Source organism: Dermacentor silvarum, chromosome 3 (assembly GCF_013339745.2).
Source record: "Dermacentor silvarum isolate Dsil-2018 chromosome 3, BIME_Dsil_1.4, whole genome shotgun sequence".
Taxonomy (NCBI): domain Eukaryota; kingdom Metazoa; phylum Arthropoda; class Arachnida; order Ixodida; family Ixodidae; genus Dermacentor; species Dermacentor silvarum.
The window spans coordinates 99,653,117-99,668,205 of record NC_051156.1 but is presented as its reverse complement, the minus strand read 5'-3'; the positions used below and the strand labels follow the sequence as shown (position 1 = coordinate 99,668,205).

Below are 15,089 nucleotides of genomic sequence, written 5' to 3'. Positions count from 1 at the left end.
GGTCCAGTGAGCCTTGGCCCAGCTCGTTGCAGTCTCTGCACTGTGGCCACTGTAGTGTCGATGAACTGTGCAAGTTCTGTGATGGAAACGCGGGTTCTTTTTATCTACACAGTAATTATCTACTACGCATTTTCTAACCTACAAATTTTGATTTGAAATCGTTACCTTTAAGTCCCTTCTCACCGACAGCGGCTGCCATTTTGGCATGGACTCTGTGACACCAGGAAATACGGGGCCACCGCTGTGTCGTCTGCTACGCGACAATTCAAGGTCACATGGGGCGTTTTGCTACGCAGGCTCTGGCACCCAACGGCGAAGCAAGGCCGTCGTCATTCAATTGTGATTTCCGTGTTGCTTGGCTTTTTTTTTCGGTTCAAGTTCGCTCATTAAAGGGTTGGATTACTGACTCATATTCTTGATAGTGCCTTTGCTCTTCACCGTCAATATAATGTAACGATAGGCCATTTACGAGTACCGTCTTGCCTTCCGCAAATAGCATAAATGAGTTTGGTTCCGTCCGTACAGTCATGCACAGACTAGTCGATGGACTCTTTTCATCAAATGTGAATACATTAGTCGCCGAAATGTGCGACTTGATGAGTCCACGAGTTGCCCATGCGATTTTGTTTTCGTATGGACAACTTCACTCATACTGAAGTCTGTTCGATTGAAAGGCGCAGCGATATGCGACGTGTGCTGCGTTTATGAATATATATTTTCTAAAATTTTGCTGTAAGAAGCCTAAGACGATTAGGGAAGAGTTGCTTCTTCATCGAAACCAGCTTGTAATTTGTTTCCAGTGCACGGTATGAGACGGCGTATAGACACCTCTTCTCTGTGAAGTCACTGAATAAGGTGGTCTGTCAAATGTGACTCATCGCTTTAAATGCCATGCGTTCTCGACTGATCACGGTGCGTCGCATTCACACATGCGCGACTGTTTTTTACAAGGCATGCGCTAACTCGGGACTACGCGCGCGCTACGCAGGTTCTGCCACGAGGCCTACGATGCCAACTACAAGGCGACCATCGGCGTGGACTTCGAGGTGGAGAAGTTCAGCATCCTCCAAGTTCCATTCAGCCTGCAGATGTGAGTGGGATGCCCGAGATAACGCCCTGTGTTAATGTCCGAGGACACCACTTGAGATGAGGAGTCTATACAGATGTATGGCTGTGGCCAAAGCAGTCTTCTGCTTGACGCAGAGCAGCATCAAACTTTGCCTAAGCAACGCGTACTGGTAGTACTTTGCTGGAATTGTTGAGTGTCCCTTTTAAAGGAATTGCTTTTTACGGTATAGAAACGGGTAGTCGTTACTCGGCACTTGGTTTGGCCCGCTGTGGCATGCGCACATTTCATGACGAGATCAGTAGTCCCTATGTTATACGATGCTCCTCCACTTGGATGCACAGCCAACTGTGCCTGCAATATTGTCAATGCAGCAGCTATTTGATTGTACTACATGGAACTACATGGGTACTTTATGCGTGGAAACTGGAGTACATAGCCGCCTCTCGCGTGACGTTGTCAGGGCCGTTCGATAAGGTTCTTCGGCGATTCCTTCTATCAGGATCGAGCTTCTTAGGGAACAAAGCTCCGCTTCAACGCTTTCGACTATAGGCGAGCAATGTGCGGCGATAGCGAAATGAAAGCTCAGAAATCGCCTAGGGGCCTTATTGAAGCGCAGCGAGCTTAAGTATATGGTCTCTTTCACGGGCTGTACATGCAATGGCGACGCCTATACGAATATGACATCGGCTTAAGGGAAAACGACGACCACAGAAGAACGGTTCATCCGTGAGCTCATCCATATACTCCGCCACCACTGCCATGGCGATCGCAGCCCTCGCAAAACATCCCGCCGTCTCAGCGTCGAGTCTGCAGCGCCAGCCATGTCGGCCAGCGAGCGGTTCGCGGAAAGCCAGGCTCGAAAATTTTTTGCTTTCCTTCCGGAAGCCGGACATTCCGACTCGCGTCGTCGCCCGTCTGTGCACACTGCGCATGACGCACGCAAATTGTGAATCAGGTGCGCGTGGACAGGTGTGCTGCAAAGATTAAATTATTTAGATTTAGATGTCTTTTTTTTGCTTTAGGGTTGTTCACGCGTTAGATGGAATCAAAAGCAGTAACAAACCGCCGCGCGAGATGTTGCTATAGCTGAGTGAGTATGAGTCATTCCTCCAGACGCTGTCTGCCGCGGACTTGTCGACTGTGGCACGGTCGGGCAACCGCGTAATCGTCGTCCAGTCACGCGATGGGACACACGGACAAAGGTAGCCTCTATGTAAATGAATTCGTATCTAGTGAAAGGTAATCAAATGAATTAAAGAATGTCGCTAAAGCCTCAACTTATTTTTGAGGCATCCGTAGAAACGGACGCCGTCAGTGCACTCGCGTCACGTCTTTTTGCGTGCTGCTTAAAACGGTTGCCTTCGGTTAACTGATTACGCCAAAATGACGATTATATTTCCTCTTTGCATAAAGAAAGATATGGTGTTTAGTGTTCGACAGCAGCTTACGGGTTATGAGAGGAGACACCGTCCCCCCAACGCCCGTGACGTTGTACTAAGCGTACTCAAAGTGCTACTGGTCGTTATCAGGATAATATAGAGAATTCGTATAAATGATTTAACAGGTAGGATGTTCACTTTTGATCATGTTGAGGGTGACAATGGTTGTTGTGGCCCTCAGCTATGGCAGGCACCAACTACATAGGACAGGTGAACAATCGGGTGGCCAGAAAAGAACAATAACTAGATCAATAACTTTAATGGGCAAGAAGAAATACAAAGGCAAATAAAAAAGCTTGCGCGTTCTTCATGAGTCGTAGACTTGCGGCTTAACAATTTACTTCTTTCTTATCTATTTGAATCTCAGTTACAAAACATGGCAGGAGTGAGTAGCTGCAAGGAAATGGGAGTTATGCAATAAATTGCTCTGATAAAAAGGAAGCTCGGCTGCTCACATCTAAATACATGGGAATGAAGAAATCGTTTTTCTCGGCAAACACTACACCAAATATGATAAGGTTGGTGGCAATTAACAGAAAAATTTAAAATATAGTGACTGTTGCAAGCGGAAATAGGATTGAGGCCGGCGAATAAAAAGAAAAAATATGTTGAAGATAGCAAAATTTTAAGAAGAAGCACTATCACGTTTGCAGCTCTGTTACTGAACTGCACCTGATAATGCATCTAAAGCGGACTTAATTTATGTATTACACGTCACTATGAAATATATGATTATTATGCGAGTAGAACTTCTGCGAAACAGTCGTAAACATTGTAATAAATTAATTCAGGCTTTAACTTGATATAGGTATCAAGTTTGTCCGCTTTAGATGCTCTAACGAATGCACTTTACAGAACTTTTTGATCTGTTTTTGGTGCATAGTTACAGAATTGTAAGCCGCGTGCTTCTGTTTTGTTGGAGCAAACCAATTTTTGGCAATTGTTCTAAAACATACCTGGCCCTAAGCAACGATTTAGCTTGATACAGGGAGTAGTATTTTACATTTTCTTTCAAATACAACAAAATTAATTGAAATTGGTCCAGGGGTTGTTTTATAAAAGAGTTTCTGCGTTTTACATGTATTTGAACAAGCAGCATCCTGCTCAAATACGTGAAAGATTTTAAAATGTTAGGTAATATCTGGGATGATGGTTATTATTTGTGGCTTTTTAAGAAGCGCCGAAAACTGGATCCGTTCTTTACAGCTCCCTAAAAGGGAGGAGAGATAGATCGGCGCAAAAAGCCATTTATTTTTCAAATAAACGCTTTCTTTGCTAAATAAGTCATCTATTTTCAGCTGTTTGCTTTATACACCAGGGCTGTTCTTCACAGTCCCCTGTTGGGTATGCGCTGCCTGTACGTACAGAAGCTGTCAAACTCCTTCCTTTTTTTCTCGACTAAAATGGGTTGTTACAAAAGACACAGGAAGGAAATAACGCGGAATGTGACCGGAACTTTTTCCATCTCACACGGGAAGTGCATGGAAACATTGAGCTCTTAGCATCAAAAGCTTGGCATTAAGGTGTTATCATCGTTACTACTGTACGTCCACGTGATCTGACAATATGCGAGCGTGATACAGCTGATTCTAACATCGCAAGCACCTCGGTACGATAACATTCTATTGTCACTTCCAATTTTTTCTCAGATTGCTTAATACCGTGCTAGTGTCGTTTTTTTTTTCATGTTATCAGGCGACTACCATATTCCATATTTTTTCCCGTATTATCAGTCATACCAAACCACAAATGAACATTTCTGTGGCTTGGTACGACTGGTTTGGTTTGGTATGAATGGTTTGGTTTGGTATGAATAGTTTGGTTTGGTAGGAAAGCACAAATGGCACAGTGGTTAAATACGCTAAAACTTACCTCTAAGCTGTCGAGTATGCAGTGTTGACGTTTTATGTCACAGCGTGTGTCAGAAACCGGTATACCCAAATTTGTCTTTCCTTTCACCTTCCGCATATCTCTCACTTTCCACCTTCTTCTCCCCTTTGCACGAAGCTGGGACACGGCGGGCCAGGAGCGTTTCAGGAGCATCACTTCTGCGTACTACCGGGGAGCTCAGGGTGCGTACTACATATTACTTCGGGGTAACTAGATCAACTATCTTGCTGGTCTACTGGAAAGCCCCCCTGACGGGGTGCAGCTTGAACCAGCTCTCCCTTCGTGCCACTTTTACGGTGTCCCGTTTTAACACTTGGGTTATGTTTCAGACTTTGTTTACTGTTGCATTCACTTTCAGAACTTTAAAGTTCAACTTCGCGAGAGGTTGGTCACCTGTTGACTGACAATCGTTTACTATCAAATTATGACTGTCTCGTTTTATTCGGGCAAACCGACCGGTGCATAGGAGCGGGCGATCGGGTTATCTTTGAGGTTCGCATGTACATTGCTAACTGCGCGAAAAATTACAACTTACAAGAAGCTAGCCAGACAGCAAACACTGTCCTTAGGTTTAGCGCTGTGCTCCTGTCTTTCTTTTCGATGCCTTTAGCTAAAACGGTTAGAGCAAGCTAAGCGCACGCAGTGTACATCACGCGATCTGTACTTTGTTTGTACCATGCGCGTATGCCTCGCAGTGGTGATCTTGGTGTTCGACTTGTCCCTGGCGGCCAGCCTGTACAACACGCCCCAGTGGCTGGAGGAGACCCTGGAGAGCACCGGGACGGGACACGAGCCCCTGCGATTCCTCGTGGGCACCAAGAAGGACCTCCTGGTACGGTGAACACGCAGCCACGACTTGGGGTCTGGATAGTCGTTGCTAAGACAGGGAGGACGGGAACTCCTGTTGTGGAAGTAGCTCAAGGGAAATACGTGGGGCCGTATTCCGAACAAAAGCTTTTACGCTATAATTATTCGTAATGGAAAATTCAAGCAATCATGATGCTGGACATGTCGTCAACGAAAAGCAGCCTTTAAAAAAAGTATTGGGAATTTGCCTCCTGAGTCAGGATCTGACGCAGGTATTCATAACCGGTTGTAGTGTGTGTTGCCTGGGGCCAAATCACTATTTCGTGCGTGAGCGTATCTGAACTTGACATAAACTACGGATCAATGTTATTATGGAGCTGACAGCCGTCGTTTCAGCGTCCTTTGCCGAATGCTTCCGTACTGAATCACTTCTTCTTCTGCTGTAAATCAGGGAAGGCATGGTTTGATTCGGCGTCCGATCCGCTGTATAAGACTTGTCTTACTAAGAGTAGCACCCATTACTTTTTTGAGTATTTCAAATTGCTGCAGTACGGCCGTACAAGCAGACAGAGAGCGCTTCATGCTACAGTGTACGAAGTGAAGGTCAATCGGACGAACGAGATCAACCAATTCCGTTGGACATTAATTATATGACTCGTTTCAAGGCATTCAATTCTTTGCTCTTTATCCACTTCTTTTCATGATATCGAGAGCGAGAGAAGTGTACCGTATATCATCGCTTGCACTAATCCAGTTCCGCAATTCCTTTTCTTTCCCAGAACGATGGCTGTCTGGATGGCATGGAAGCAGACGCCACCAAGATCGCGCGCAGACTAGACGCCGAGTATTGGTCGGTCTCCGCAAAGACAGGTGAGTTTTCTTACCGGAAGCATTGCGCAAAGCAACAAAACCCCAGATGGTCAAAATTATTCCGAAGCTCTCCACTTTCACGGCGTCCCTCGTAAACCACTGGGTAGTTTCGGGACGACAAAATACCACAATTTCATTGAAATGTCAATAGTAGTGTGGACTTTCGCATGTCGGAACACGCGTTGAATGTCTACGTAAACGGCTTCGAGAATTACGACAAAAAATTTGCTTGCGTATAGGCTCCTGCATTTAGGTTTGGAAATATTCTGTCGCCAACAGCCCCGATAAAGTGAGCAGAAAAAAGACGAGCTACTTCTTCACAAACTTAGCTGAATGTTTATTCCCCTTCATGCACGCAAGGTGGTCTTTACGCATACTATAGCGGTGAGGCCTTTCAGCCTGAGTAACGGCAACGAAACTAGCCCGGTCGCAGGAAGGCATTTGGTTGGCGTATACGAGAATGCTGGCGAGTGCTATCGGTTTTAATGCGGTAGCATTACATGCATACTTCACCTAGTTCGGAGGTATCTAATAGAAAACTCGAGGTATGTTGAGCGCTAGCGAGTGCGTTCCGGTCTGCACGGAATCGCGAGTCTGTCAGAGATATGAGGCATATAAGCGTCACTCTGATGAACGAGACTGTTCAAGGCCATCCGTGATGCATGCGTGTACATCACGTGTGCATCACATCATAGTGTGCTGAGTGTACTCAGTATGCCATCGCATACGTAGAAAGGTAGGATTGTTAGCTTCTGGCTTATTTTTTTCAGGTGAAGCTATGGTTTTTTTCTCCCGCAGTAAAGTGACGTTATTTCGGGATAATGGAGCACTGCAGTGCGCCCAGGCCTCCTACAACAGTATCGTCTTTCACGAATAACACTACTACCTGCCTCATACCGCCGTCACGCGAGAGGAAGCCGTAGTATGGCGGAAACTCTAAAGAAATACATATCCACACTGGAGTCTCTACCACGTCATGCACCCTGCGCTGTATTCCTATAAATACCCACACTGCGATCAATGCGCATCGCTTTACCACACGAGGCTTGCGCAAGCACACCAGAGCTCAAACCCATAACATACCCCACGACACGGCAATGGGAGGCAGCGCCGTCCAGTTCCGACTCGACGGACACGCTCAACGTGGTCAAATGAGCCAGAAGGGCGGCTAAGGCCGCTGGGCTACTGGACTGGGGTGACAACCCACTGCAGAGCGGAGAAACTACCTATACGCTCGCGTGCTCATTGACCTTCGTGCTGCCACTCGATTCAACGCGAACTAAGCGGCGAGAAGACAGCGCACGCGAATCTATCAGCACTCGGTGCAGCTAGACTGTACTCATCGCAGATCGCTTTCAAGTTAGGGCCCGCGCGGCCGCGTCATACCAACACCACCTAGATAGAATAAGGCCTGTGCACACCGATCCATGACGTCATGCTACCAGGCCCGACTGCCATAGAATCTAATGGGGAAGCAAGGGTGATTCCGACGTCACCCATTTCACCATGCAAGGCTTGGCAATGGAAATTTCGAGCCAATTTTGGTGTAAGCCATAAGCCGCAGCCGCCGGAGTTAACGCCGTAATGAAAATTCCTCAATTCATTTTGACCACCTGGGGTTCTTTAGTGTGCACATGCACAGTAGCTTGGTGAACCAATGGGTGGTCGCATGGCGCGCCCCTAGGAGTGGGGTCGCCGTGGTCTGCAATCGAACCCGTGACCTTACTCTCAGCAGACGACCACAGTGATGTGAATTACCACGAGGAGTGTTTTGTTGCTCTCATTTCAGGGTGTCTTTGCATGGCACGTTTGAAACCGAATCACTTCATGTGTATTCATCACTGTGCTCGCCATCGTCGTTGCTCGCGCTCTAGTACACATACAACCTTGAAAACGAAGTAACCATGCGCATGAATGCAGCTGAATGCGAGTTGTACGGTCGGCCTCGTGTTGCTTGGGAATCGCTAGAAAACTCCGCGGAGGGAGTCGAACTCTCCTCATCAGCCTTCCTAGCTTTCCGATGGCAGAAGTTCCGCAGGGGCAACACGAATCAGCAAGGAGAGAGAGAGAGAGAAGAACCTCAATGAGAGTTGGATATGTTAGCCTACACAAACGCGTACTCGGCGAAGTTTGTGCTTCTTTGCTTTTCTTCGGCCTGTGGCTCAGGACAGATAGGGATAGAAAAAAAAAGTGATAACATACGCCACCGGCGCTCACCATACTTAATGAACTAGCCCACGAATTACCGACCAACCAGCCTTAGTTGGCTGCGGTTAGATTCCTTGTTGGACTACGTTTGACCCGTCTTTACTTAGTTTCTTTTAAGAAAGGCTGCATGTTTCTCGTGGCGCAGGCGAGAACGTGCAGCAGTTGTTCTTCCGGGTGGCCGCCCTGGCGTTTGTCCAGTGTCTGACCAGGGAGCTCCAGGAGAGGCAGCAGTCGCCAGAGAAGGCCGTCAGCAACAACTTCGTCCGTGAGTGCACGCACTACACGTGCGCTCTTGTCTGTCCTGTATACACGACCAACGCGGACTCCCTCGATTCCGCGGACTCCCTCGATACTGCAGGAGTTGATGTACGCGTTTGGGTACAGCAGTGCGATCCAACTGACAATAAGCTTTAGCTCAGTTGGTGATTATAATTATACAGAATTATCCCTACAGCAGCGTTATCGGCGCATTTCCAGTAGGAGCTTGCTCGGCAACCATCTAAAAGGCTGGGAGAGAGGAAAATGAATGAACGAAAGAAAGGCAGAGAGTTTAATTGGTTTGTCTAGTTGGCTACCTTGTAGTGGGGAAACGAAATAGCGATAGGAAAGAATAGTTTGAATTGATCACGTGCTCTAGAAAAAAAAAAAGCATAGCGTGCCAACTATTGTCGAGAACTCAAGTCCGTTGCCTGAGTGGTCGTTTGAACACTGAGTCCACTGCCCTGACAGACGATAGCTGGGGCCCAACTGACAAAGCGTTACGTTCGTAGGAACTGTTTGCCATTGACCGACCCCCTTCGGTAATAATATGTTAAACATCAAGATTAGCTGTCACGTGCTCTTACGAACACTTCGAGTGTATGAATATTTCTGTGAATAAGGGCCATGATGTATTTCAACGAACTCAAGCCCCGCGCTTAATAGGAAGAATATGCATTGATAATAGTGCTCGATGACCTATGCTGTCTTTATTTTTTCTGCTCTGAATGTGTTTTTGTACTTGCGTTTTGTCGCTCTTTTCCGCCATAAAAAGTGTGCTCTGTATTCACTAAAGGTTCTTACGCCAGAACTCTTCGTAAGAGAATGTGCCAGCCAATAGTTATGTCGAATATATATTAGCGAAAGCGGCTAGTCAAAAGCAAAGAGCTTTAGGAACAAAAAGCTTTACGAATAAATCTTGTTTTTTCAGGCAATCCCACAGTGCACTGCGGGTGCGCCATGCGCTATGGGGAAAGAGTGTTCGTCGAGCGAGCAAGCTTTCCTAGGCGCCCGCCGCCCGTTCGCCGCGTTGGTGCCGAGGGGGTAAAAAAAAATAGATAAAGGAGCACTAGTGAACAAGGGGCCGCCTTTCTCTTGACGATCCTCACGACATAAGTACACATTCGCACAGTCATCTGCATTTGTATCTCTATGCAAGAAATGGGAAAGAAATAACGCAGTCCATGCGGATGATGATGATGATGATGATTTATTGGCATCCCCTTTGAAACGGGGCGGCGACAAATAGTCACCTAGCCTGCTTGATTTAATCAGGTATACTATACATGTTCTTTATCTTGCATTTTTGTATACCTATCATTATTTTTCTTTTTCAAAAATTTACCTTGTACCGCTGCCTATGATTTTAAGAGATCAGGTCGCATCCATCTTTTCCCTACTTTTTTTCCACCAGTACTCCAATCGTCTCTTGCTGATCTCTACGGCTGATCTGTTTATGTTTCCCTCCACTTTAAACCCAAGCGCTTCTGGGAGTTGCACGTTACCTACGGTTCTCGCTGGGTGGATCCCGTCGCATTCCATTAGGATGTGCTGAGTGGTCTCTGGATCTCTACTGCAGCATACACATGTCTCATCTAATTCCGAATATTTGTTCCGATATGTTTTCGTCCTTAGGCAACCGGCTCGGGCCTCAAATAGCAAGGCACTGCCCTTTGTGTTATCGTACAGATTTTCCCTTCTAATTTCTTTCTTCTCATTCTTGTAAATCTCCATTGTCCTTTTCGTTTCCATTCTTTGCATCCAATTCACGGTCTCTATTTCTCTCACTTTCTTTCTGATGACCCCTGGTTGTCTATTTACAGTTTCGATTATCCTGTACTTGGTTGCCAACTTCCTTGACCTCTTCCTCCATTCTGTGTCCACGCTTTTCATGTAGAGATACTTGTGCACTTTAGCCGCCCATTTATTTTCATCCATATTCCTGAGCCTTTCTTCAAAACTAATTTTGCTTTGTGCTTCTCTGACTTCAAAAGAGGCCCAACCCATGTCTCCATGCACTGCCTCATTTGTCGTATTACCGTGTGCTCCCAAAGCCAACCGGCCTACTGATCTTTGGTTAACTTCCAAACCCGCCAATATATCCGATTTTAAGCATATAATGGCATTTGCGAATGTTAGCGCTGGCACCATTACTCCTTTCCAGATTCCACGCACCACCTCATACTTATTGTGGCCCCACAGTGCTCTGTGTTTCATTAATGCTGCATTCCGCTTCCCCTTTATTTTCAGATTATCTTGGTGGTTGCTTGAGTAATTCTTTCCTTCGTTTATGTGTACGCCGAGGTACTTATATTGCTTCACTATGGGTATTACTTGCTGTTGAATTGACACCACGAAGTTACTCGTGTGCTCATTAAAGATCATAATCCCTGATTTCTCTGTGCTAAACTTAAGGCCTAGATTTGTCGCTGCGTTCCCACAGATATTCGCAAGTATCTGTAAATCTTTTTTATTGTCCGCTAGTAGCACAATGTCGTCTGCGTACATCAGTCCAGGGATCTTCTGTTGCACCATTTGTCCATTACGCATGTAGGATAAATCAAAACCTAATTCGCTGTTTTCCAGTCGTCTTTCTATGCCCTTGACGTAAAGCGTGAACAACAATGGTGACAGAGGGCATCCTTGCTTCAATCCTTGGTGAATTCCCACCATTTCATTTCCTTTTCGGCCTTCCCATGCCACTTGTACTTGGTTGTCTCGATATATCTCCCTCAGCAGCTCCACGAAATCGTCATCCATGCCTTCGTATTGAAGAATATCCCACAACAATTCCCTGTCTACGTTGTCATAAGCTCCTTTAATATCTAGAAATGCTATCCATAAAGGTCTTTTCTGAGCTACTGAAATCTCTATGCACTGAGTTAGTACAAACATATTGTCTTCTAAGCGTCTGCCTGGCCTGAACCCATTCTGTAGTTCCCCCAATACACCGTTTTCCTCCACCCACTTCGACAGTTCTAATTTTATGGCTTGCATTGCCATTCTATATATCACCGACGTTACTGTAACTGGCCTGTACGAGCTCGTCTTATCCTTATCTCCTTTGCCTTTGTAGATAAGATTCATCTTGCTTTCACGCCATCCAACGGGAATATTCTTTGTTCTAATCACTTGCTCTATGGCATTAGTCAGCAGTGCCTTGCTTTTCGGACCGAGGTTTTTGATTAGCTGTATTGGGATTTCATCGGGTCCTGCTGCCGTGTTGTTAGGGACATTTTCTGCTGCCTTTTTCCAATAAAAGCTTTCTATGCTGAATTTTGATCTCTCAGGCCTCTCTGTTGTTGCGGGATCTGTTGTCTGAACTACGCTTTTTCTCATACCGAAGTTATGCCTGATAACGTCTGTGATGTACCGCAGCGCATCATCGCCTTCATAGATGTTACCGTCTTCATCCCTTATAGCCGTTTGCGAGTTTCTAGTTGGAGCTCCGAGTGCTTTTATATGGTTCCAGAATCTTTTTGGGGCGCCTTTGTCTCTTTTGTGAATGTTATGCACCCAACGTTCACTTGCGCATTTAATTTTCTCTTGCACGAGCTCACTCGCAACCCTTTTCTTTTCTCGGTATGTATTCCATCTAAGGAGCACCTCTTCTTCTTGTAATCCCAACTTTTTGGCTTCTCGATGAACCCTAGATGCCTCTTTACGCTCTTCTATAGCTTGTTTAATTTCCTTGTTCCACCACTTACGTGGTTTCCTCTTTCCAATCCAACAATTGTATTGCCGTGTCCGCCTTATTTCATGCTGCATAACCTCCACCAGTTCCTTATATTCCCAGACTGCTGTAGGAAAAGCCTCAATTTTCTTCTCTATGTTGTTTGCGATCTCTGTTATTTGCTCGTCATTCATTTTTAAAAACTCTGAGGCTATTGGTTCATGTTCTGCGCTGGTATCTCTCCCAAACTTTAATGCTAAACGTCTATGATCGCTTCCCAGGCTATTTTTTCCATTTTCGTCTATTATCATGTGGTCCAGTTGTTCGTAGACCATTTCTGAGACTAAGGCGTAGTCGATACATGACTGCCTGTTTCCGCATTGCCACGTTACCTGTCCATGACACTTATTCTCCCTGTTAACTACTATAAGGTTCTGTTCATCACACAAATCCAGCACTAGAGAGCCGTTGTAATCAGTATATCCGTCTAAATCGTCCATGTGCGCGTTCATATCTCCCACTAATATCACCTGGCCCGAGTTACTGAACTCATTAATATCGCTTCTAATGCAATCGACCAATTCCTTATTTTTTTCCCTGCTATCACTTCCTGTCCACAGGTAAGCTACTCCCAGCCACGTCTTTTTACCTTGCCATGTACCACTAATCCATAAATGCTCTTTACATGTCTCGTTTACCCTTCGCCACTTCAGACCTCGCCTAATTAGTACGCCTACGCCTCCGCCTTTCCTTGACCCGGTCATTCTGTTGCACCCTTCCCATACAAAGTTGTCAATAACAGGCGGCTGCTCCAAATCTCGTAGATGCGTTTCGGTCAAGGCGTACACACTAATCGCTTCATCATTCAGTTGCGTTTGAATTTCCAGCCATTTTTCCTGCTTACGACCACCCTGCATGTTAATGTAGCAAATTTTACCTTCTCTATTCTTATCCTTTCTGCGTCTTTTCCTGACTCCTGGTCGCCTAATTCTGCCCTTTACTGGTGTTTCGCTATGTTCAATACTTAATCCTGCTTCCTGATTGCCTGGGGCCCGCCTAAAAAAGCTACAGCTCGTGCCGCGAATCGATTTCCGACCGGTGTTGCTACACTTTCACTAAAATGTATCCCGTCACGCACAAAAGCGCCTTCGCGGCCTGCTCGGTGCACTTCACGGTTGATGTCAATGACCGTAAAATTCATTGCTTTAGCTAGAGTCCAAATTTCCCTGTTTACTGCAAGAACTGCCCTTTCAATTTTATAACCCTGCCTTTCAACCTCTGGCACCGTGCACACCGCGATTTGTACTTCTTTTGAAACATTCCGCAGGTCGGTGACCCCTTTGGCTATTTGCTTTGTGATTCCTGCTCCTCGTCCGTTCAGTACGTCAATCACTCCGCCCATTATCACCACTAGGTGTCTCTCCTCCATTGTGTCCCACATGCGTTCCTTGGCCTTCGCGATCACCTCTCTAATCGGCTTTCCCGGAAGCGCGCTAACCTGGACTCGTTCGTCTGCCCCTACCCTCTCTGCTATCGCCGGTTCTACTTTACGCATGTTGGAATCCCCAACAAAGACAACTCGACGCTTTCCTTCCCCCTCACCGCCGAAAGCTGCCCCGGAAGTCACAATGCCCTCCCCTCCTTTCTTATTCTTGCCCTTGGCTTTGTTTTCTTCCCCGGCCGCGTCAGTGGTATCCCCTTCGTGACTATCACTGACGTTTGCGCCACTGCTGACCGGCGTGGCGGGTTCGGCTGTCTCTGCACTCGCATCGGAGCCAGCTCCGTTCGCGGTGCTCGCCTCGATGCGTTCATCATTGCTTTGCAGAATGGTGGCGCTCAGCTGGATTTCTGCGTTAGCTAGCTTTTCTTCTGCCTCCTTCCTCTGCTTCTGCTCGATTTGAAGTTCCTTTTCTAGCTTTCCAACCCGCTTAGCTAACTTATCCTTGTCTTGCTCTAGGCGGTCTAGCCGCGACCCTAGCACACACATCCTACAGATAAAATCTGCACCATTCGCTTCGCGTGCTGATTTAAACCGCGTTTCTTCCAGCGCGTAGGAACGCTCGCACTCAGAACAACGCACGCGTGGGTTCCCCCTAGTACCAACCATCATCTCGTACTAACAAGGCGTAGATGTGGAAAAGAAAAAAAAAGTTTCTTTACCTACTTTTATCTAAGCGAGAAGACCAAGAAAGTGAGAAAGCATTAAAATAATTTATAAAGATTGTTTGGCTAAGCTAACCCTCCTAAAAAAACCAAAAAGTGAAATATAAAATAACAAAACTTATCTCTTTGGCACGCTGCTCCTGCTGCGCTGAAATGGCACCTCGACTCGACACGTCCGCTCCCGTCGGCTTCACTCGTGAGAGTGAAGCCGACGGGAGCGGACGTGTCACCGAGCAGCCGCCCTCTCGCGGAGAGCCTAAGCTCCGCCGTAAGCATACCGTCCCCATCATTTACACCTGCGTTGACAGAATGCCGCGTTTTCGCATGGCACGTAAACAAAGAGATCGTGGCTTCCTAGAAGTTAGGGTGTTTGTGCCTCTTCTGGTGCCGCAGTGGTCTGATAAGGGAAGCGCATGTACGTTGCGAGGCTTTAGGAACGGTCAAGGTGCTCACCGGTTGGGAGCTGATGTACGCTTACTTGTAAAACATAAAGACAAAAGAAAAAATAATAGTGCGTCTATATATATATATATATATATATATATATATATATATATATATATATATATATATATATATATCAGTGAAGTAAAGAATCGCAGGAGCCGGCACCGAAGTAGTTCAAAAAATAGAAGCACGTAGGAAAAAGATAAAAGGACTTTGCTGACGTTTCGGCCGGGGTCCCGCCTTCAAGAGTGCCACGCACTCTTGA

General features: G+C 46.2%; 1 protein-coding gene across 7 annotated transcripts in view; it reads left to right on the top strand.

Annotated features, from left to right (window-relative positions):
* The window catches only part of LOC119445609 (ras-related protein Rab-34), a 77,902-nt gene that overhangs the window by 24,800 nt on the left and 38,013 nt on the right, over positions 1-15,089 (top strand). For 3 of the 7 annotated variants that reach the window (XR_007465984.1, XM_049663457.1, XM_037709869.2), the window contains exons 4-8: positions 989-1,090; positions 4,516-4,580; positions 5,094-5,230; positions 5,985-6,075; positions 8,429-8,548. Coding sequence is in view for 6 of the 7 variants with exons in the window: in XM_049663457.1 (XP_049519414.1) it covers positions 989-1,090; positions 4,516-4,580; positions 5,094-5,230; positions 5,985-6,075; positions 8,429-8,548 (515 nt within the window). In the remaining variant the exon portion in view is untranslated. The remainder of the gene's footprint in view (positions 1-988; positions 1,091-4,515; positions 4,581-5,093; positions 5,231-5,984; positions 6,076-8,428; positions 8,549-15,089) is intronic. The other 4 variants (XM_049663454.1, XM_049663455.1, XM_049663456.1 and 1 more) reach the window with 4 other exon arrangements.